At 38.8% G+C, this 25,558-nt stretch overlaps 1 protein-coding gene across 1 annotated transcript in view; it reads right to left on the reverse strand.

Annotated features, from left to right (window-relative positions):
* Positions 1 to 18,361: 18,361 nt before the first annotated feature.
* Positions 18,362 to 25,558, reverse strand: part of LOC136884846 (F-box/LRR-repeat protein fbxl-1) — a 30,784-nt gene continuing 23,587 nt past the window's right edge. Inside the window, exon 2 of the mRNA XM_067157132.2 lies at positions 18,362 to 20,146. Within this exon, the coding sequence (XP_067013233.2) occupies positions 18,900 to 20,132 (1,233 nt within the window). The 5' untranslated portion in view covers positions 20,133 to 20,146 and the 3' untranslated portion in view covers positions 18,362 to 18,899. The remainder of the gene's footprint in view (positions 20,147 to 25,558) is intronic.

Consider the following 25,558-nt stretch of genomic DNA (forward strand, 5'->3'; position numbering starts at 1 on the left):
TCCTTTTTCAAAATTGTTCTGTCATCATGCCCGGCCCTCGCGATGTTCTCCATCTTAACTATTTGCGCAAGGAGGAGTTGATCTATGAATTAACTATCAGAAATATGCAATCTGGAGGCACGGTTGCGGTAGACACAAACAAGCTTAGAGAGTCCCTTGAGTTGCCCATTTCCATCCCCACTTTGGGAGAGAAAGAAATTGACGACTCTCTTTCCACGATCACCGACAATACTACTGAGCTAGCATCTGTAGTTAGTTTTTTTGAAGAAAATGATCCTTCGCCTAATCAAATTAAGCGTGTGCAAGCCAGGCTATTTCATTTTTCAAATAGAGTTAACGATCTGTTGTCTCTAAAGTTGAATGACGTTCAGAGGAAGGAAGCTAGTATGGTTCTTGAAAATCTTTCTGAATTATCTAGTAAGGTGACCCAATTGTTAACTGGGGAAGTTCCTCCCAAAATCGATCAACCTACCACGGTGAATGTAGGTAGCGAGGAAGAGCCTCCTAAGGGAGATGCCAATAGGAAAACCGTTGCAGCTCAAACAACCTCTGCCCCATTGGACGAGTCTGAACGCCGAACCTCGTTGAATAATGTACGTTCTGAATTAACGTCTTTGCCACTTAAACCTTTACCTACTATGTCACCGGGGTTCAGCAGCTTGCCTCATCCATTAGCAATGTTGCTCAGAGGTATCTCTAAGTTTTCTGTTAATACCACCAGTGAAGTTATTTTTTTTAAAGATTTTTAGTTGAGTTCCAGTACCATGCTCTTGTTTTTTCTCTTTCTCCATGTCAGATTTTGCAAATCATCTATCCCTATGCAATTGGTATTCTCTCAGACAAAATAGTAAGAGCCATTGCCGAACAATCATCTATTGAAGACTTCCACGCCCACTTGCTAGCTAACTTCATTCCGGCTAGGGCAAGATCCTCACTTATTCAGAAGTACTATTATCGTGTACAGCGCTTGGATGAAAACTTGGCAGACTTCATCCAAGATATTAAGTTCTATACTAGGGTGTTTGCTCTTCATTTTCCTGAGGATCAGATTGTACAAGCTATTGTGGAAGGTATCTCACCATCCTATAGGTCATACTTGTGTTTCGCGGCGTGCCCGCAAACCTTCTCCGAACTTGAAGCATTGGCCGTCTCAGCGGAAGGAGTTAGATACGCCGATTCCTTGCGTGTAGCGAAAGAACCCCCTCTTTCTTTTAGTAATCCTCGGCCTCCACCTCGCCGACCAGTCACACCCCGTAAATGTTATGCTTGCGGCTCGCCTGACCATCTTCGCAATAAATGTTCATTGGTCAAATCTAGTAGGGCAAATAATGGAGCTGGTTCATTACAAGGCTGTTTTAAATGTGGGGCTTTCTCACATATCGCCAAGAATTGCCCAAATTCAAATAGCACCCCCTCCTGCTCAACTTCTGGTGCAACTTCCACCAATGTCACTAATAATAAGTGACTAGCGGCTTCGGCTGAGTCGACTAATTCTGCTTCCCAAGGCTCAGCCCCTGGTAAACAGGTCGAAAATTCAGGGAAGGTTCAGTCTTCGAACTCATCTTTTGAATGCCCCAAAGAATGTCTTAGGATTGCGGCGGATACCCCCGCACCGGTGCCTTTTCTCAAAATTGAGTTAAATAATGAGCCTATGACAGCTCTATTAGATTCAGGCAGTGTTTGTTCTATTATTTCGGCTGAATGGTATTCAAAATTGAAATCTGTTTGTAAGCTTCCTGACTATTGTTTGTCTGCGATCCAATATGTTTCGGCTAATTCATCTCCATTAGAAATTCTAGGTTCTTTACATGTAAAAATTCGTATTTTTAAATTGACATGGAAAATCAAATTGTTTGTGGCTAAGCACTTGTCTTGCCCCATCATATTGGGAGCTGACTTCATTTCTCACACTGGTCTTGTGCTCGATCTTCAGAGTAAGTCGTGCACATTCAAATTTGCTTCCAATTGTAAAATCCCATTATTGAAATGTAATTCTGCATCATGTTCATCTATTTCGCCTACCCAGGATGAGATGTTGTTAGACCTTAGACATCTACCTGAGGAGCAGGCTGATAGTATTCGTAAGTTGTGTCAGTCGTTTCCAGAGGTGTTCTCTGATACTCATGGTGTTACTGACCTTATCGAATACAAAATTTAGGTCACGGATTCGATTCCTGTCCGTTTTCCACCATATAGGCTGTCTCCACCTAAAATGAAGGCTCTGAAAGAAATCATCGATCAGATGTTGAAGGATGGTATTATTAGGCCCTCCGAGTTGGCGTATTCTTCGCCTATTTTTCTAGTCCCGAAACCCCAAGGTGGCTTCAGGCCTGTCATTGATTATAGGGCTCTCAATCGGAAGGTGGTGTTACAATCTGTACCCCTTCCCGACCTTCATTCTTGTTTTTCATGGTTCCGTAAGGCCAAGTTCTTTACTATCTTGGACCTGAATCAGGCCTACAATCAAATTCCCCTAGCCGAAGAGTCTAAACATCTTACAGCGTTTGCCACGTATTGGAATTTGTATGAATACAACCGCGTGCCTTTCGTGCTCCCCACGGGAGCAGCTGTACTCACGAGACTGCTAGATAGGGTCTTCTCCGATATCAAATTTGAGTACTTGTATCACTACGTGGATGATGTCGTCGTATTTTCGGAGACCTTTGAAGAACATCTAGATCATCTGCGAGAAGTTCTTAATCGCCTTCGCAAGGCTGGGTTAACTGTCAAGTTGTCCAAGGTTGCCTTTGCTAAGCCCTCTATGTCATTCCTAGGGCATATTGTGTCACCTGATGGTGTTGCAGTCGATCATTCTAGAACACAGGCCATCCGTGATTTTAAACCTCCCAAGGACTTCAAAGGTATCGCCAGGTTCATTGGCATGGTGAATTTCTTCAGGAAGTTTATTCCTAACTTTGCTAATAGAGCGGCGCCCTTAAACCTTCTTCGTAGGAAAGGCATCAAATTCGAGTGGGGACCTTCTCAACAAGCTGCTTTTGAAGATCTGAAATTAGCTCTCTGTAATGCCCCTGTCCTTGCTATGCCTGATTTCTCGAAGAAATTCATCGTCCAAACCGACGCGTCGTCGTCGGCGGTAGCTGCAGTCCTTCTTCAAGAGACTGAACTAGGGAGGCGACCCATCGCCTACGCATCTAGGACTCTATCGGCTCAAGAAGCCAAGTATTCTATCTATGAGCTCGAAGGGTTGGCAGTCTTACTTGCCTTAGAAAAGTTCCGTCTCTATCTGGAACATGTCAAATTCGACCTGGAGACAGATAATCAAGCCTTAAGCTGGGTCTTAGGTAGGCCGCGTCGTACTGGTCGTATAGCCCGTTGGGCCATCCGTATTTCGGCCTTCCAATTCGATGTCAGGCATATCAGAGGTACCGAAAACGTTGTTGCTGATGGACTCAGCCGTATGTTTTCCAATGACGTTGAGACCCATGAACCGGTCGACAGTTCATCACCTCCCGAGTCCATACTATTTGATGTTAATGCCATCTTAACAGATGCTCCCATGCTCTTCAGGGATATCGAGAAATACCAACGTGAAGATCCGACGCTGGCTCCGATAATGGAAACCCTTTCTTCTGGGGAACATGTCGTCCCTTATGTTCTGAGGAATGGTGTTTTATGTTGCCCTTCGAGGCATGATAAGATGATGAAAGTCGTTGTTCCAGCTGTTCTTGTACCTATGATCTTCAAGTACTATCATGAGACCCCACTGGGGGGGGCATCTTGGAATCTTTAAAACTCGTGAAAAGATTCGTGAAAGGTTCATCTGGAAGGGTATGGACGGTGAAATCCGTGAACTAGTAAAGGCTTGTAAATCCTGTTTGCTTAGTAAACCAACCATGTCCACCAAGGTAGGCCTTTTTACTTCTCATCAAGCGTCGCGCCCCATGGAACGCCTGTATATTGATTACGTAGGACCCTTCCCCCAGTCAAAGGGAAATGCCAACAAGTTCATCCTTGTATGCGTAGATGGTTTTACAAGATTTTCCTGGTTATTTCCGACTAAGCTGGCTACCGCTCAGTCCACCATTACTTGTCTAAATTCTATCTTTGCTTCTTTTGGTCCGTGTCAATATATTGTGTCGGATAATGCTAAGGCTTTCACATCAAATCTTTTTCGTAAATTCTGTTTTGACCTGTCCATCTCTCATGTGACGACTTCTGCTTATTATCCTCAACCATCTCTGGCGGAACGGGTTAATCGTAATCTCAGGTCCGCGCTTATTGCCTATCATCAGGAAGATCATTCTAGGTGGGACACGTCCCTGCATTGGTTAGCTTTTGCTTTAAATTCGGCGGTTCATGAATCTCACAAGTTTACTCCAGCTTCTTTGATGTTCAAGTTTGTTCCCAACACGCCGCTCTCTAACCTCTGGTCTCTGAGTGACATTCTACCTGAGACAATAGACCCAGACAACATTAAAGATCTTTGGAAGAAGGCTAAAGCCAACCTTAAGGTGTCTCATGAAAAGGTTAGGGAAAGATATGATCGTGGACGGAGACCCACCCATTTGAAGGTAGGTGACCAGGTGATGGTCAAGAATTTTGTTCCCGCGGGCAAGCTTGCCCCCAGATTTCATGGGCCGTGTATCATTCTCGATTTCCTTACGCCGGTTACGTTGTTATTAAGTAATCCAGCCACCGAGAGGATATTTAGGGTTCACCTGTCACAGGTGAAACCGGTGTAAATTCTGTGTTAACTTGCTTCATATAATTTTGAAAGAAATAGGAAGGTTATATTTTTTTTCTGAGTGGTTTCACTTTTAAGGCCTTCTGCTCTTGGAATCTGTTTCCTTTGTGTGTAATTATTTATTGTAAACCTTCCCCGCACAGTTAAGCTGCCATCCTATCCTTGCCACGGCCATTACCACGCTCCCGTCTCCTGCTATCATAACACGCAGTGGCTTATTCATGCCATGAATATCTTCACGCCGCTGGCCCCTCAACCTCTCCACAAGCCTGTGCCCTCAAAAAAGATGATGGTCCAACAAAATTCTGCCGCCGAGCTTTAATGTTTCAGTGCCCCCGCAGCCGCGCGGCGCCGTGCCGCGACTGGAATAGAGGAAGGGCCCCCTCTTTTCCAGCGAGGTCGACCTGTGTACGGCGAGCCGGAGTCCTCCTCCCGGCCAAGGCTGATGTGCGCCGCACAACCTGTAACTGGCCCGCGACCTGCATGTTCGCCGCGGGCGCGGCGTGCTTCAACTCCACTACCCCTCTCATAGTGCGGGCGAGCGGTATCTCAGGGTACTTGAGGGGTCCGAAGGGCCTCCTCTGGACTCAAGCAGCGGCGGCTGGCCTGGCCGTCAAAGTCATCGGCAACTGATATATTTAGTCACTTACATGGACGTTTCACATCAACAATTATTACCCTTTTGGATTTTAATGCAATATCTGGGGGACTTAGAAAATTTTCTTCTCTTTCAAGAATTTAAAGTTTTTCCTTCTGAATTCAACTTCTACAAACATAAAGACATTACTTCAACAGTTACGACAAGAAATTTGAAACTGGATCTAATTATTCTAAGAAAATTTGTTGGTAAATACTTCTGCAATTAACTTCCATATCAACATCATAACTTGGACTTTGTTTTCAAACAAATTTCATGTGTCACCCCTGGTGGGACTTTGGGGGGGGGAGGTCTGTACCGGGCGGTACCCCTCCACGCCGCTAATTCAAACTTTGCGCCAGTTGAAACTCCTCTGCTGGAGGAAGTCTGAACTTTTGTGTTAATTTTCAAGTTTCTCAGAAGATGTCACTACTTGGAAATTTTGAAGTTTCTGAACTGGGTCGTTTTCGACGTATTTTTGTTTTTCCGGTAGTAAGAAGTGTGAACATTCTCTTCTAGAGGACACTACTGAAGAACTACAATGGTGCACCCTAGTGCGAAGTGAAAGAACTATGTTTTTGGAGAAAATTTGAATTCATAAGTTTGTTCTTTGTTAAATTTCTTTCAGTCATTGTTTAAGTTGGCAAAATTAACCCTTTCTTTCCCATTGTTTTGAATTTAGCCAATCCCGAATTTCTCGAATTAATTTTCCACCAATAATGTGTTTCTTCTTCGTATTGTGTAGGGGTTTTCTTGGTGAACCAATAAAATCCTTGTGGGAGGGTGTTCTCATTCCTGAAACGCCTCGAACTTTCCGCGAGAGTATATAAACTGCTGATTTTAGGGTCTCCGGGCCACTTCAGTAACATCTTTCTGTGTGTAAAGTACGTAGCAGGGGGCGGGAAGCGCCTCTTTCTTCGGGCAGCAGTTCAGCCACCAGGTAATGGCCGTTTAATAACTTCTTTTCTTGTCAGCTCAGCAGTTTAACTCTCGGGGCAGGTCCGAAGCATTTCTACCATGTAACCTTTCCCTAAAATGTAAAGACACTTAGTATCTATTCTATCTTTTAAACTACATATCGGGATAGAGAGTGCTTAACCCTCTCGAGCTCCCACTCATATTGCATTGAGGTGAACTTATTTTTTTCTCAACCGATTCTTCCTTAACGTAATGTAAATTGTTTCTTTCTAAAGTCACCTCTTTAGTATGGGATTAGCCCTTGCATTAACGGCCTAGTGCCAAATAGGTTTTAAACAAATGTATTAGGAGTGCAGATCGCCTCCTCTCAAATTGGTATTTTAGAGGCCATGTAATTAACCTTTTCTCACTTAATAGGCCTCAGTAGGTTGGGTATTTTACCCCTGTGTTTATGTCCTTGGAGGACAGCTTGAAAGTAGAATTTGGAGTGGCCTATGGTAGGCTTGAATTTTAAGAGCGGGTTGCTCTTTCTTAAAATTTTTTTTTTTTTTGCGTGCCTCGAGGAGGCTTTACTGTGTGAAGGGGAGCAAGTGCTCCGGGGCTTGATTGGGGTCGTATGCCCCTGTGTTGAATTCTGTATATCGTAAGGTTGGGCTTATTGCTCAGGGGTTGTGTGTCTGGCTCTCGGAGCCCAAATTCTGTAACTCTGTAATTGTACATTATCGATCTGTGTTTCGGCTACTGAGTACCTGTTATAATTGTTTATTATTGATCTGGAAAAGAAAATATAACCTTGTTAAATTTTATCTTAACTTTAATTTCGTATTTTGAGACCTGTTCACCCCCGTACCTTCTTCACCTCTGCTAATCCACCAAACCACGGTAACAGTACAATTAATTTAATTTACATCATAATGTAACAGCTTATAAATCTCAGATTTTGTCCCGTATTGGCTCAACACAACTATGGTTAAGTTATAAGGAGATTCCTACCTTCCAATGCTTGTCAATTCCTTATAATGGTTTTACTATTTAGAGGACATAATCCAGCATAATCTCTAGGTGTATATTAAATAGGACATGTTTCATTCCAATTATGGAACATCTTCAGCTAAAAGATTTGACAAAATGGCAAGAAAATTAAAACACATGTATTAATTATTAGTGATAAAATAAAATGTTCATTCATGTTTGGTAAAAATTTCCAACAAGTTAGTGTCCAAGTGACAAAGTAAAATTGGTGTAAGGGGTCTTCTTTATGCTGGAGATGTGTATGCTTGTTAATCTTGAAGATAAAATTAGAGATATAAAAGATTTTCTTAAAATATAGTTGTCAGGAGAACTCTTGAGAAATAACCGTAGTTGAAGTTGAGTTGCAGTTAGATTATAAAAATGAGTCTGAAACAAGAAGAAAATAAGTAAAGAGGGAGATATTTTAAAGGAGAAAACCTTGTGAGAATGTATGTTAGTGAGGATAAAAGGATAATGGAATTGTTTACCTTATAGTCGATCGTGTCGTATTTAGTGTCCTCCCTTACGCCGTGTCATCATTATAAGAAATTGACAAGTATTCGAAGGTGGGAATATCCTTACAACTTAACCTTAATCATAATGTAATTTATTTTTCAATTTTGCATACCTTAAAAACACAACAACTTCTAATGAACACTTCAAAGTTCCAGATTTCTTCAGACAATTAAATTTTAATACATTTTTGAGTTGTAATTCTCATGAGAATTCATTATTGATTTTAATCATACTCACGATGAATTGTACAACCTTGCCATTGAAATGAAACAAAATCTCCAATTTAACACGTTTTAAATTAATCGCACATTCACATTTTATTAACTAAACAGATTGGATTAATCCGACATAAGTTAAGCAGTTTTCAAATAAACAGTTCACATTAATCAGTTTTCAATTCAATCAAATTGTAATTAAACAATTTTAAATCTTCTCATCAGAATAAAATACCTGACTACGATCGCACCTTTATTCTGGAAAACACTAAATTATTACAAAATAATCCTCTCCATTTCCAAAGAAAAATTCCTATGCAATGTTGGGAAAATATTCACACAATAATGATAGTCATAGCAGAAAATGATTACCTCCAAGTTCATCACTTAAGTAAGACAATGATTACATCAAGAAGATACAATTTCCAACCATAAATACTGCAAAATATGATATGCATTATTAACAAGTGCATTTAGAACATTCAAGCTCTTTAGGCTTTTTGAATCGTGAAATTACCAGAGTTTCGCCCCAGTGTAGCAGTGGGCACATCAGTTGGAATGCTGCACCTTTCAAGTACAATAAAGGTGTTTTAATTTAATCCACCTATTCAATACTTTTATTTTCACTTATAGTGGTTACATAAATAGACTCTCAGTTAAATTGGACATGTTTTGCCCTCAATTAAGGGCATCTTCAGTCTAAAAACAAACATCAAGAGTACAACTAATATTAAAAGTGGAAGCTAAAAGTTTAGCCAGTTATTTAAATTCAGGACATAAAAATGTGAAAAATGATACAATATATAAAAATGTTAATGGAAACACTGTCAATGATTAAACTATAATCTTGTCAGAGACTAAAACTTCTTCTATTAAAATTCTACCTAAAACAGTTCATTTAAAATGTTAGTAGAAAACCAAAGTGGTAATAATATAAAGCCAATGACATGAGGGCGTGAACACAAGCATAAACATGATTGTCATAAATACAAACTGTCTAAGGCCGCTGATGAAATTCGTCAGCATAAAGTGAGACAGAAGCATCAGTTGAAAAATTGTAAGTGGCCCTTAGCACCGATAGGTAGATTTATAACATGTAATAGTAACACTGCACCTTTCCAAGATGCTGGCGGCTAGTGCACCGTTGAGACACCACTGCAAGCCTCTTATGTAGGACAAGGCAGTGACGGTGCACTAGGGGAAGTATGTGCCTCCACTTGTACAACTGTCTGCCTTTGGCCTTTATATCAAAAATAAGGTTCCTAGAAGGAAATCATAATTTAATTTCATCGATTGCAATTGTCAAAAACATTTAAGCATTTTAGGCTTTTCAATCATGAAATTATCAAATTACATTTGCAATCAATGAAATTAAAGTGAATAGGCCTAGCATAGTGGACACATTCCTTTAGTCTTTGAACCGATTACTCCAGTCGCCTTTGACCATAGTTAAATGTAACAAAGGCTTTTCAGTCTGTCAAACACACAGCAAATATAATGTAAATTAAAACACTATAAACATATCTGTAAAACACACACTAACATACAAAGAATGACATGTTTCGTTCTACAAGAACATCCTCAGATTCTATCGAATCACTTAAAAAACAAGCTTATATATGTACAGTATTGTTTATGTAGCGTAAACTTGTCAATGATAGAGAGATTAGTGATAACATGAAACAGTAATGACAAAAATAAAATATATATAATTATTAATATAATGAAAAACTTACGTACTTATCTAGACTTCTGATGTTAAGTTTGTTGTCACCAAACACTATTTCTGGACTGTGAATGTAACAAAGGCTTTTCAGTCTGTCAAACACACAGCAAATACAACGTAAATTAAAACACTATAACATATCTGTAAAACACACACTAACATACAAAGAATGACAGTCCTGAAATAGTGTTTGGTGACAACGGACTTAACATCAGCAGTCTAGATAAGTACGTAAGTTTTTCATTATATTAATAATTGTATATATTTCATTTTTGTCATTACTGTTTCATATTATCACTAATCTCTCTATCATTGACAAGTTTACGCTACATAAACAATACTGTACATATATAAGTTTGTTTCTTAAGTGATTTGATAGAATTTGAGGATATTCTTGTAGAACGAAACATGTCATTCTTTGTATGTTAGTGTGTGTTTTACAGATATATTTATAGTGTTTTAATTTACATTGTATTTGCTGTGTGTTTGACAGACTGAAAAGCCTTTGTTACATTTAACTAAGTCAGCATTGGAAAACATGGCTTCATTTTTAACAAATTTAACAAATTTGACCATAGTCATAACTATAGAGTCCCAAGACAGCCATGAGAGACTTCCAAGGGCGATCTTCCCCAGCAGTCTATCATAGTGAAACGGCAAACCGCCAAAAGACTTCTACAGTAGTCACCTGGGTATGAGGAATGGCTCCACCATAACTGTTACAGCAGTCAACCAGAGTGAAAAGTTTAAGGATGAATTCACATATTTATCACTCACAATATCCATTTAAATTAATGCATTTAACATGTGGGTCAATGATTTTTAGTTTGTGATTATTAAACTATCACAAGGCTGGTTTTTGAAAGTACTATAAAGAACTTCAATTGTATAACATGGCTCCATAGTTGTGCACATTGCCAAATAATTACAGATATGACAAGCAAATTACTAAGGAAGTTTGAAATGGAAAGTTAACTTAAGATTCACTACATTTATTATCATAACCACTACAAAAAGAATTTAGAAAGGTGAGATGGTAACTAGTTTACAACTGTACTTAAATTCTGCTGTCTTGTTTCTCCTCATGATCTCTATCTGGTCTCCTTAACATTCCTTTCTGCTGTTTCTGGGCATTATTATTGAATTCAGGACCTTTTGTACATGCATAGCAACTCTCCATGCTGCACACACTGGTAGCCGAAGCAGAATGTGGTCCCACTTTTGATGGAATGATGTGGAAATCAATATTGAGACATTATCATCATCATCATCATCATCATCATCATCATCATCATCATCATCATCATCATCATCATCATCATCATTTCCCCTTATACTGCCAGGACGGGGTATTTATGGCACTTCTCTATCTTCCTCTTTCCTTTCACCATTTCTCTTCCATGATCTTGTCAGAGTCTAAATTTCATTTTCTTATCCCGCTCTTCTCCGATTCAATCCACTTTACTCTAGGTCTTGCTCTTGCTCTTGCACTTTGCCTCCAACATCTGTTTTAGAATTCTATTCTCCTCCATCTTCTTTACATGTCCAAACCAGATTCGTTTATTCATTTTCAACTTTATCATTTAGCTTTCCTCTCCCAACTTCCTTCCCAACATCTCCATTTCTCACTCTGTCTTTCCTATCATACGTCTTACGAATTTCATCTCACTGGCTTGAATTTTACTTTCTTGCCTGCTTGTCAAAGTCCAAGTCTCTGCTGCATAAGTCAGTATGGGTACACAGTACATTTTGTACGTTATCTCTTTACTTTTTCTTGGTACTTCTTTGCTCCAAACAAGTTTTCTTACACTTTGGTAGAATGCATTACTCTGCTGTACCCTCCTGCTAATCTCCTTGTCCACCTTAGCATTTTGCATTAATTCACTTCCTAGGTATTTAAAGATGTCCACAATTTCCAGACCCTGACTTCCAATTTTCACAGTGTTTTCCTTGTCTTTTTCCTCTCGACATCTAGTTGTTACACTTCTTTGCTGTTCTTTTCCCAGATCACATCATCTGCAAATAGCAGTATCTTTATCTCTTTATCTTTATAGGCTTCCTTTGTCTCCTTTACAATTTTGTGGATGAACATAGTAAACAAAAGAGGTGACAGCACATTCCCGTCTTAGTCCAGTCTTATAGCTATAACATTCTATCTTTCCAACTGGGGTCAGTACTCTGCTAACATGGTTGTTGTATATTTCTTACACCATTTCTCTTCTGAGTCTCTTTTTAACCATGGTTTCCCAAACCTTCTCCCTGGGTAATCTATCATGTCTTTTCTATATCTATGGAAGTCATGACCAGATTCTTTCCACATTCCTGGTTCTTTTCCATCAGGTGTCTCATGCTAAAGATTGGGTCCACTGTAGATCATCCACTCCTGAAGTCATACTGTTCCTCTCTCCTTGAATCTTTCTTCTCGTTCTTCTTTGAAATGTCCTTTCCAGTATTATAATTACCTGCGATATAAGTGTGATTCCTCTCTAGTTACCACAAACTTACTTGTCCCCTTTCTTAAACACTGGTATAATTATCCCTTCTTTCTAGTCTTCTGGTACACATTTCTGTATCCACATACAATTTAGTAGTTGGTACAACTATTGCATACCAACAGGTCCAGCTGCCTTTATCATTCCCACAATGATTTCATCCATCCCTGTTGCTTTTCCCATCTATCCTTTTTACCACTAACTCCACCTCCCTCATTGTTATATCATCCTCTGTTGTTGAGTCCTCACACTGCATTGCTCTATATCTCCTGTACAGTTGTTCATATTCAACAGCTTATCAAAATACTCCTTCCATCTCCTATTTACCTCTTCTGGGTGTGTTAACAGTTTCCCATCTTCCTTTTTCACTAGCTTTGTGGTAACTTTTTCTGTCCTCTTACTTTTTATAAGTCCATACAGCATCCTTTTACTGCCACTTACATCTGCTTCCATTTTTGGTGTAAACTCTTCCCAACTCTTCTTCTTTTCCTCTCCTACCACCTTCTTACATCTCCGTTTGCTGTTCAGATCTACCTTTTGCTTTCTTCTGTTTGATCTTAGTTCTCACCAGGCTGTCTTTTCTTTCACCACTTTCCTCACTTCCTCATTCCACCATGATGTCTCCTTTTTTTCACTCTTGTAGATGTCCTGCCACAACCACACTCTGCTGGACTAACAAATGCCTCTTCTACACTTTCCACTTCAGTAACTGGGATTTGTTGCTTCAATCTCTCCTGAAAATCTTCCTGTACATTTTTGTCTTTCAATTTCCATACTTTTATTTTACTTTCTCTTATCTCTTTTAGTTTTTCCGTTCTTCCCAACCATAATTTTGCTGCCATAACTCTATGGTCCCCATCAAATGCTTTTCCTGGTACAGCTGTCATATCCATCAATTTCCTGCGATTTGTCCTTTCCACTAAAAAGTAATCAATTACTGACTTTATTCCTTCCGTCACTCCACCCATATCTCGTACTTTTCCTGTTGTTTTTCTTTTGAAACCAAGTATTCCCCACTATAAGTCCATTCTTTTCACAGAAGTCCACTAGTTCCTCTCCTTCATGATTCTCTTTCCCATATCCATATGGTAAAATTACATCTTCCTTTATTTGTAGCTCGTTTCCGACCTGTGCATTCAGATCTCCCATAATAACCACTTCCACACCTGAAATTTCTTTTTCTACTTCCTCCAAGAATCCTTCAATATCTTCTTCCTTGTTTCCCATCCGTGGTGTATACACTTATATAAAGTCCATCACTTCATTCTACATCTTTAGTCTAATCTTCATTATTCTTTCACTCAAATATTCTACCACTTCATCATACTCATACAATTGCTTCAAAATGGTTAGTCCCACTCCGTTTATTGCCTCTTGGCCACCCGTCCAGTATAATGTGTATCCTTTCCTTAATTTCTTCCTTCCATTACCTTTCCATTTCACTCCACTCAGCTCCATGCCCCATCATTTCCACCTTCTCCTTCTCCATGAAATCTACTATTTCCTCTGCCTTTCCTGTCAGGATCCTAAGATTTACTATTGCTATCTATCTCGCTATGGCTGAGTAGTGGATGTGTGACAGTAGTGCTCCTCAATATTTTGTGATTTTGGTTGTACGTAGTTTCAATAACGAAGTGAAACGGTGTGCCTCTGGATTACTAAGGTTTGAAGAATTGATGTACATATTACATTTTTATTAGATCGTAATTAGTGATGTATTATGAGCCAAGTTTAAGTTATTTGAGGAAGAATCTGTTAATGTAAACATTGAGGTGAAGTGCTACCAACTTGAACATATTTCCAAAGAGTAGTGAAGAGCAGTTACCGTCAACTTACACAATCGATTTTTATATCAATCGTGATACCATTCTTCGCCACCATGAGCTCTTGTGTAGCATGCCAGAAGGCTGTTTCTAGGCAAGATATACATTGTAAGATTCAGTGTGTTAACTGTCAAGGTTGGATCCATTGCAAATGTGTTAATATAGGACACGTTGAATTAAATTTCTTAAAATCTGAAAATCAAGTTTGGAGGTGTGCTTGTTGTGAAAAAGAAAGACGAAATAGTATACATGGCTTGGAACTAGCAACAGCACCATCTATTGGGGACATCTATCAGCTCTTACTTGAATTAAAGAAAGAAATTGCAGAGGTTAAGAAATCAAGCGCAGAGGCTGAGCGAGAGTTAGGCTAAAGCTTGGAGTTAGCTCACATAAAAATTGGATGAGAATGCAACATTCATTAAAAAACAGTCGGAAGTAATAAATCAGTGCATGGAGAAAATGGAAAAATTGAGAGAAGAAAATTTAAATCTTAAGAAGCAACTCAAAGACACACAAATAGAGTTAGATGAACTTGATCAGTATGGTTGTCGTAACACGGTTGAAATTTTAGGCATACCTGAATGCGTTAATGAGGATGTTTATGAAATTGTTAAGCATGTAGGCCTAGGTCGAGTATTAAATGTGGAGATCAAGAATGAATCGACGGATGCATGTCATAGGTTGAAGAGGCAATTGCATCAAGCTTCAGGTGCCATTGTAGTGAAGTTTGTACACCGTAGTGTCAAGAATGAACTCATTCAAAAATGCAGGTTAAAAAGGATTTAAATGCATCTCATCTCGGATTCTCTGAGTATGAGACGGTGTATATAAACCACAGTTTGACGTCCATACGAAGAAAGGTCCTTGGCCAAGCTCGAAAAAGTAAAGAGAGAAATTATGCTTTTCTATGGGTAGATCATAGAGGCAACATTAAACTCCGAAAAAGAGAGGGTGATCGGCAGGTGTTTAATCTAAAAACCCTCGACGATGTGAATGGATTAAATGAGACTGTGTAACTTTTGTGTTTTGAGAAAAATGATTTTTAATGCAATTAATATTTACTACCAGAATGTAAGAGGGCTAAACACTAAAATTTTGGAGTTATGTTAACAATAGTGAATCAGAATACGATATTCTGTTGATTGTGGAAACATGGTTAAAATCTCATGTTGCTAACAGCGAACTGTTTAGTAGGGATTTTAATGTGTATAGAAAAGATCGTGGATTAACAAAGAAACGAGGAGGTGCATTAATAGCTGTTAAAAGTTCTATAGTATCAAGACAAATAATATTAGATTTTGGTGATACTGAAGCAGTTTGTGTGAAAATTATAGTTAATGGTCACAGTTATGTAATAATATCAGTGTATTTTCCACCTGCCACCAAATTGGAAGCATATTTGAACTTCTATAGATTGTTTGAAGTTAATAAGGACCTTTCCAATTTAGATCTTATTATAGCTGGTGACTTGAATTTGCCATGAATTACTGGTGAGCAAAGTAATCTTGTAAATTTTGGACCTGGATATAGATCCTTAGCTGAGTTTATGTCACTCTATCAGTTGCACTTGGTCAATAATATTCTTAATGCAAATGGAAATACACTTGATCTTATTATTATGAATGTTGACACATTAACGGTATATAGAGATGAGAGCCCCTTAATTAAGGAGGATAGTTATCATCCTGCAATTGCAGTCACGCTACTATTAAACAGAGAGCGTAGCCATGTTTCACAACAACCTGAACAACCCAAGCAGTTATTTGACTTTAGAAGTGCTAATTTCTTTCAAATGTATAAAATGTTCGAGCGAATGGATTGGTCTAGGATTGTAGAATTTACGGACGCTGACCAGGCTGTTGAGTATGTTTATGCTCAGGTACACTCTGTTTTTCGTGAAATGGTACCAATGAAGAATTTTCACACAAAGAAAAAATGTCCTCCATGGTTTACTAAAGACATAATAAATAATTTGAAACTGAAGGAAATCCACAGAAAGCAAAGGAAACATTCAGAGTATAGTAGGGTAATATTTAACCAGTTAAGGAGAGTAACAAAACATATGATCATTAAAGCGTGTAAGAATTATATTTCTAGACTTGAAGAGAATATCAAAAGTGATGTTAATCAGTTCTGGAGCTATATGAAATGCAAAAGAAATACCAAGGAGGGTCTGCAACAGGGCATGAAATTTAACAGTATCTTACTTAAAAATAACAAAAGTATAGCTGATGGCTTTGCAACCTTTTTTGGATCGGTATATTCGAAACCTCCACCAACCTATGATATTCCTGATTCATCTGATGTATATGTTAATTATCCGTTATCTTTAGAATTCATGGATGAAAAGGAATACATGTAAGCTATTAAAAAATTAACACCTAAAAGGTCATGTGGTGTTGATGGAATACCGCCATACGTACTGAAAGCACGTTCGAATGTGTTGGATTTCCCCTTACGAGCCTTATATTACATTGTGGTAAAAACACAAACCTTTCCGGAAGTATGGAAGATAGCTAAAGTGTGTCCAGTTTTTAAATGTGGGGACAGTAAAAATATTGAAAACTATTGCCCTGTTTGTATTTTGTGTGCACCGGCTAATGTATTTGAGCAAATAATGTACACGCATATATTTAATCATGTGAGGGTCGGTATAAATATTAATCAGCATGGTTTTATGCTAGGTAGATCAACTACGACTAATCTATTAAAATTTATACAATATGCGTGTGCCGTTTTGAATAATCAAGGACTGGTTGACGTAATATACACAGATTTTTCCAAAGCCTTTGACAAATTAGATCACGGCATTTTAATGAAAAAATTGTCATGCTCTGGTCTGACCCCTCCTTGGTTAAAACTGCTTACATCTTATCTTAGTGCATGGAAACAATATGTTTGCTATCATCAACATGAGTCTTACGCATACAATGTTACTTCTGATGTACCACAAGGGTCTATCCTTGGCCCTTTATTCTTTATTTTATATATTAATGATTTGCCCACTAGAATTAGGTTTTCTCAGTGTTTATTATATGCTGATGATGTCAAACTTTATAAAGAGAGAAAAAATGTTGATGATATGTTGAAATTACAATATGATTTGAATTACTTATACACATGGAGTATTGAAAACTGTTTGCAACTTAATTTAATAAATGCTGTTTCCTTCAGATTTCAAATAAGAAAAATACATTTCATTATAAATATAAAATTAATAATTAAGAACTCAAAGTTGTTCACTCTGTTAACGACTTAGGGGTAATTGTTACAAGAAATTTATCTTTCAAGGAGCATATTAATACAATGGTTAATGATTCCTATAAGAAATTGGGTTATATAATTAGAAATTCAAGAGATTTTACTAACACGTATGTACTCACCTTATTATTCAATAGTACTGTCCGATCAAAACTCGAGTATTCATGTATAATTTGGTCTCCATGTTATAAATATTATCAAAATCAAATTGAAAGGGTGCAGAAACACTTTTTAAGATATATTTATTACAAAAAATATAAAACATTCCCCTTTAGAAATTATGTTTCATGTGGATTTTTGTTGAATGAATCACTAGCCAGTAGGAGTGTACTGTAATAGCTCAACAAATTTATCTCTATAAAATGGTTAATGCATTAATTGACGATAATAGCTCGTTTTACGAGTTATGCTTTAAAGTTAGAAAAGGAAATTTAAGATTTTGGCAATTGTTTATTACTCCAGTCTCCAAAACTGTATTTTTTAAGAACTATCTGTTTATCAATATGTCTGAAACCCCTGGAGAGAGGGTGTCCCAGTATTTCAAAGCCCCCAGGAACTGGGCTGCCCAGGATGTGTTGGGTATTTCAACCAGCCCTATTGAATTGTAGGGTCCCCCTATCCGCCACCCGGGGATGCGCCCTCTAGGGGTTAACAGGCTCCCCTGAGGGGAGTATGGCACAATTTCTGTAGATTTACACGGTCCCTAACTATAACACTAAGATATTTGCCTAAGTATCTGCACAAATTATCAAATCCAATGATGACCTTCTGTAGGAAAATACTTAACATGCATCATTGATGTCTGACAAATTAATGATAGTGGGAACTGTATGGCAAAAACACACATTAATTCTGCCTAAGATGACACAGAAGAGAATGGAATGTGGATTGGTGAACAATGACATGATGTTGAATAATCCAGACTAAAGTGTCGTATTATCACCTGTCTTCTTATTTTAACCAGAAGTATCTTCTATAAAATACTGGTGATAGTTCTGACCCACATTTAGAAATAATATGGTTTCCCTTTTGTATAAATATTGCACTGACTCGTCTATTTTTTTTTACAGCATTATCAAACATCTGGAGACCTTGATTCATCCTTGTTAACTTGCATGCTGAATTCCAAAGCACTAAAAAGACAGATCTGACACTAGTGTCTCTCACACATATAAATCAAACTTTTACAAACACATTATGGGTTCAATACAGAGGACCAATGTGCACTAGAATTTAACCATTGTCAGATCATATTGTGGAGTGTCCCTTGTGCCATTTCTTCCATTGAAAAAATTATGAGACAATATTTATTTTGTCTCAAGAGCATTTCAAAGTTGGGTTTCCACTCTGAAACACGTTACGTGGTTAATGTGGGTATATTTTCATAGTTTTAGTAAATTTTCTGAAACTTTGCATGCATTTTTAATTTTTTACTAGTTTTGCCTTGCCCAGTTCAAGTCTGGTAGGGGAAATAAGGTTTTTAAGAAATTATATCGTCTGTTACATCAACTCTTACACCCACTTGTCCACGCAAGCTAAAAGTGATTAAGTTTGCCAAAAGTTCCATTAAATGCTTTTCAAGAAGTATGTTCACTTTAGCAATCTGGGTTTCCCTTGAGTAATGATATTCTTACCCGCTGATGTCTAAGGCGGTCCAGTACACCCGTATCCTTACAGTTATAAAACATTACATGAAGGTCTGGATTATTCACGTGTGTGGCTTCAAGGTCAGCAGGAGGATCACAGTTCAGAAGATCAAATTTCAAAATCTCAAGTTTATCAAAGCTGAACAAAGGTATCAAGCACTGTGGTGTCAGTCCTTCACAATCTAAAATATCAAGATGTCTCAACCCTGATATTGCTTGGAGGTGGGCCACACAGGCATCACTGATGTATCGGTTACTTTTCAAACAGAGGAACGTCAGTTTCTTAAAGTTAGACACATATTTGAGGTTGCGATCAGTGAAGTCTAAACACGAAAGAGTCAACTTCTCAATTAATGGACAGCTGTTAGCAACCACAAGAAATGCCTGTTCATCACAGAAATCGCATTTGTCAAACTGTAGCACCACCACATTGGGAAAATACCTGAACATGGGCAAACAGTCACTGATAGTGTACCACCCTGAATCTCGGATTGTTAACGATAAAATCTGTTTCAAATGTTCTGTTGACTTATCAGGTAAGTGTCCAATTTGGCCACATAGACAATACAGAGTCAATGTTTTCAAAGCTTTACATAGTGATAAATATGGCACGATACACTTCATACCATTCGTTTCACAGTGAAAACCTACGGTATGCAGGGAACGTCTTTTCTTCTTCAAATATGCCTCGATGTCACACTCTCTTAAAATGTTAAAACTGCAGTCCAAGTGTTCAAGATTAGGAAAATACATGAGTACATACTTTAAGTCAACTCTATTGTCAAAAGAGTCTAAGTCTTCTTCCTTAATGTCTACAATCAAGATCTTGATCTTCTTCATTACAACATGTTTGTTGTGTAACCAGTCCCAGAACACAGCAAGCTTCACCAGTTTGGGACACCTGTTCACTTCTTCAAGCAGCTCCTTGGTGATAGTACAATGTTTAATGTATCTCAGGTCAATGGCTTGTAATGATGGGGATACTTTCAAATTGTCTATTATATTCTTAGTGTTATCTGTCTCTCCAGGTTTATACACAATGTTCCTCCACAAATATTTTTGTCTTGATATCTGCTGCCACCATTTGCAGACAAACTGGATTTTCAATAGATCAGTATAGGAAAAATAGGAGAATACTTCCAAGAGTACATCAGCTGGTAATAGACCTGGATTACTCTCCATTTGGCAAACAACAGCTGGAAAAGAAACAAACAATTTCAGTTTGTAATGTCATTTTCAAACTCTTTCAAATATTACCACATAAGGTATGTAATCAAGCTTGTAAAGTGTTAAGAGAAAGGGGTGTAGAAGAATGGGTAGTTACTGGTTTAATGGGAAGTACAAATGTGCAATGTCCTGCTTGAACACAAACCAGATTATAAGATGAAAGATATTTGACTCCTTTCTTTTTCTTTCTGTTTCTGCTAGTTGCTTTATGTCGCTCTGACACACATAGGTCTAATGGTGACAATGGGACAGGAAAGGCCTAGGAATGGGAAGGAAGTGGCCGTGGCCTTAAGGTACAGCCCCAGCATTTGCCTGGTGTGAAAATGGGACAACACAGAACACCATCTTCAGGGCTGCTAACAGTGGGGTTCGAACCCACTATCTCCCAGATGTGAGCTCACAGCAGCGCGCTCCTAACCGCACAGCCAACTCGCCTGGTATTTGACTCTTCAAAGAATGAGCATGAAAAATGAAAGAGCCAAGAAGGCCATGAAAGTGAAAGTGTGCTGGCCATTACAAATCTAATTCCACCAGGATCAGATAAGAACAAGAGTTACCAAGGAAGTTTTGATAGGAAAGATGCAAGTAAGATGCGTGGCACAAATAAATGAAACCACTGACAGATTGATTGATTGATTGATTGATTCGTGTACATCCCCTTAAATTGAGTTTCACCACAGGTAAGAAATACTGTGGGTACACTCTCTCTTCAATGATAGCTTTTCTCAAACTTCTTTCAACTGAACAACTTCTTAAGTTATAATGTTCTGGAGACCAACCTACTCTTGCCCTGTTTGAAAACAATTATCAAACTTTTGTTTTTCATTTTTGAACTACTTGTCAATCAGTTGATACATAAATACTTTTAAAACTCTGTATGTTATAAGCCCTTGGTTTGTTTTAGGATTAGTATGATTTTTAATTAATGAAGGCAATCAATATAGTTTCAAAATAGACTCAGTGAGTGCTGACATTACACCGTTACTATGCAATGCTAATAATAATAATAATAATAATGTTATTGGTTTTTATGTCCCACTAACTACCTTTATGATTTTTGGAGACGCCAGAGGTGCTGAAATTTAGTCCCACACTGTTTTTTTTTACATGCTATTAAATCTATCAAGATGAGGCTGAAGTAATTGAGCACCTTCAAATACCACCAGACTGAGCCAAGATCGAACCTGCCAAGTTGGGGTCAGGAGGCCACCGCCTCACCCATCTGGGCCACTCAGCCCAATCACCATGCAACTCTATACAACTAATTACTAGAAACAGTACATAGTACAATATGTATAGTGAAACAATCTATTGTTCTGTTTAAATGGATTGAAAATGAAATTGTGTGCTATTCTAAAACTTTCTTAAGAGAGAACCAAAACTTGCAGAATGGTTTTTTTTTTTTTTTTGCTAGGGGCTTTACGTCGCTCCGACACAGATAGGTCTTATGGCGACGATGGGATAGGAAAGGCCTAGGAGTTGGAAGGAAGCGGCCGTGGCCTTAATTAAGGTACAGCCCCGGCATTTGCCTGGTGTGAAAATGGGAAACCATGGAAAACCATTTTCAGGGCTGCCGATAGTGGGATTCGAACCTACTATCTCCCGGATGCAAGCTCACAGCCGCGCGCCTCTACGCGCACGGCCAACTCGCCCGGTACTTGCAGAATGTGGGGAATATGTTGTCAAGTCCAATCATGTGGCTTCCTCTTGTTATGATAGGATTTCATTTCATGGAACGGTCATAACTAGCATGAAGAAGAAAGTGTATGATATAGCCTACAGGAAATAGTAAAATGTTTATTGCGCTTAATAATATTGTTATTTGCTTTACGTCCCACTAACTACTTTTACAGTTTTCGGAGATGCCGAGGTAACAGAATTTAGTCCTGCAGGAGTTCTTTTACGTGCCAGTAAATCTACCGACATGAAGGTGATGTAATTGAGCACCTTCATATACCACCAGACTGCCAAGTTGCGGTCAGAAGGACAGCGCCTCAACCGTCTGAGCCACTCAGCCTGGGTTTTTCAATGTGCTTGAGACACTTTGTACTGCAGTATATTCTCTTGCAATATATATTAATTATAATAAAAACTACAGTATTTTAATCTCAAAAGGTCATAGATATTTGGATTTTGAGTAAATTAAATAGAAAATGTTGTTTATATAAGTTATCCTTCTTCATCCTACAACTTGTCAAATTCTTTGTTTTAAGGGACCTCAGTTTTTTTTAAATTTTTCAAATTTGCTATACGTCGCACCAACACAGATACAGGATGGCACACGAAATGTCATACACTGGAAAATGTTTATAGAAAATGTAATATACAACATATTGAATACAAGTTCAGCTCCATGGCTACATGGTTAGCGTGCTGGCCTTTAGTCACAGGGGTCCCGGGTTCGATTCCCAGCAGGGTTGGGAAATTTAACCATCATTGCTTAATTTCGGTGGCACGGGGGCTGGGTGTATGTGTCTTCATCATCATTTCATCATCACGATGCGCAGGTCACCTCCGGGTGTCAAATCGAAAGACCTGCACCTGGTGAGCCGAACATGTCCTCGGACACTCCCGGCACTAAAAGCCATACGCCATTTAATTTCATTGAATACAAAATGGCGTTTCAACATTCACTGATGTGTATGGTTAGTCTGTGTACAGGACATGTTCAATATGTCCACCTTCTCAGTGTACAACAGTTTTGAGATTTACCCGCATGTTCGTGATCACTCTACAACATAAGTCCTCACTCAACCCTCGGAAGAAAGTCAAAATGGCCGCTTGCAATTGCTGTACATTTTCTGGTTTATGGTGGTAGATTGTCTCCGTCAAATATCCCCAGAGGAAGAAGTCGCAGGGATTGAGATCAGGGCTATGGGGTGGCCAGTTTGAGCCGCTCTCAAAACGCTCAGGATATCGATGGGACATTACACAGGGCCCGAAATGTTCATTCAGGAAGTCCAGAACATTTGCTCCATCTTGCATGAACTATTGTGTCTCTATTGGTAGTCGTAATGCAAAGATTTCTGAAAGGAAACTGTTTGTCAACATGTCCAAGTAACATCCACTACTGACTGTGTCATTGGCCCAATAACTCCATGACTGGAAATTGCAGCCCACACACACACACACACACACACGTTCATGCCATGACTTTCAACCTCGTGCACAATAGCAGGCCGTTCTTTTGCCCAAAACTGGACATTATGTTTGTTCACTGCACCATTGAGATAGACGTGTGCCTCACCACTGAACCATGTGTTGTGAAATACGGGATCACCTTCTGAAATAGCCCACACAGCAAACCGTACTGTATGTTTGTATGGAAAGACATCAAGGTCAGACTGCTGTATTCTCTCAACTGACCGATGAGAGATGCCCAGCTGAACATGTGAAGTTCTGGTGGATTTAGAGGGGCTCCGAGCCACAGCCGCTCTCACAGCAGCAACATTTTCCAGTGAGCGGACCGGCTTGAGGCGGGGCCCTTTCTCACCAGTATGTTGCCTTCTGTTTCAAACTGCCTGGCCAGTCTGTATACTGTCTGCCGACAAGGGGCCCACCAAGTACGGAAATGAACATGAAAACTTTCCTGGGTCGGAGCTACGCTCTTTGTTTCCGCATAAAACAAGAGTATCCTCACCTTCTGTTCACACGTTAATCTCCCTTTGTCTGCCATGCTGTATAACTGGCAGCCGGTACACATGCGTGACGTGGTGCTGCCTGTCGGATCATGCATGAAATAAGGTTTGTGTTCACAAAAGGACATGATTGTGAGGCCAGGTTTACACATTTTATAAAATATTTCCAATGTATGACATTTTGTGCGCAATGATGGGATAAGCCTAGGAGTCGGAAGGAAGCAGCCGAGGCCTCAATTATGGTGCAAGCCCAGTATTTGCCTGATGTGAAAATTGTAAACCACCGAAAACCATTCTCAAGGCTGTCAACTCCAGGGTTGAAACCCACTATCTCGCCGATGCAAGCTCACAGCTATGCAACCCTAAACGCATGGCCTACTCACCTGGTCAGTTATAAATCCTTTATGATGCTAACATTGTTAGCAATATGCCGAGCGGTTATAAAAACTTTCCCTATATGACTTACACTTGACAGGCAATGAGTTATAGTACAGGTAACACACATACAGTGTACCCTCTCTAAGATGTACAGTACATTGCTGACAGTACCTATCAGAACCACAACTGCCCATCAGAAGTCATTAGCATACACGGGTGTTGATAACCACACAGACCCATATGTACCGCAGTCAGTAAACAAACAGCATGGGTTTGGACAAAAAGAACAGAGTATTATTGGTGAACCTCTTTTATAAAAATAATGCAGTGGCTGCACTTCACGGACACAGTGGGGTCCTCTTTTTCATACCCACATTACAGAACATGGTGAAAATGTTTGAAGAAACCAGGGACATGTATGTGGCTCCGAGAAGATTCTGGCGATGGGTTGCATCACATACAGATGAAATTATCTCTGTTTCTTTGGCAGACCATGCTGCGCACAACCCCTGATCATCAAGCAGTGCATGAGCTGTTACAGGGTCCATTATTTGGAAGAGCTGGCCTTAGACTATTTCATGGAGTGACGGAGCACATTATACGCTTTTGGTAAACGTACAGAATTGCTGATTTTGGGTATTGCCATCTCCAATCCATGAGCACCAAGTGCCTCTGCATAATGAATGTGTGGTGTGACCTCACAGCCAGTTTAATCTGTGATCCACTGTTCTTTGAGGAGGCTGGCACTCAAGGTCCAAGGACATGCAGAATGACTGGCCAACAAGACTCTGATGTGGTTCGCCAGCACAATTCATAGTCTGATGGATGATATACCCTTAACAACAGTTATATTGCATGATATGGCAATGCAAACCCTTTGAGGACCAAGGGACAAATATGTTCCCTATAGAAAAGCTTTATTTTGCTCACTTTCTGTGTGAAAGTAAATAATATTTTTAAAAATTTCCAATCAATTATGTTTTTAACCACCTGCCTACAATTATCTTTTCTCTATCAAATACCATTAACCAAAAAATAATAGAAACTTAGATTTCCCTTTTCAGATATATTATTTCTTTAATTCATACTTCAAAATTTACAATATTTATTCTATAACTGGTCTGTAATCTCATTATTTACTCTCTAAAAGTGTTTCCTATAGATTTACAAGAAGAAATAGCAGTAACATACATTTTCATAGTCTTGGGACAAAAAAAAAAAAAATGTGCATGAAATGCATATGTTCCTGTGGTCAATAAGAGAACTTAGTTGGTACTGTTAGCCAAAACTGTTGATGTTTAATTTTTATTTACTGCATATTCCCAATTACTGTATGTTCACTGTTGCATTGCTGCACATTGTTGC

Source organism: Anabrus simplex, chromosome 13 (assembly GCF_040414725.1).
Source record: "Anabrus simplex isolate iqAnaSimp1 chromosome 13, ASM4041472v1, whole genome shotgun sequence".
Classification (NCBI taxonomy): domain Eukaryota; kingdom Metazoa; phylum Arthropoda; class Insecta; order Orthoptera; family Tettigoniidae; genus Anabrus; species Anabrus simplex.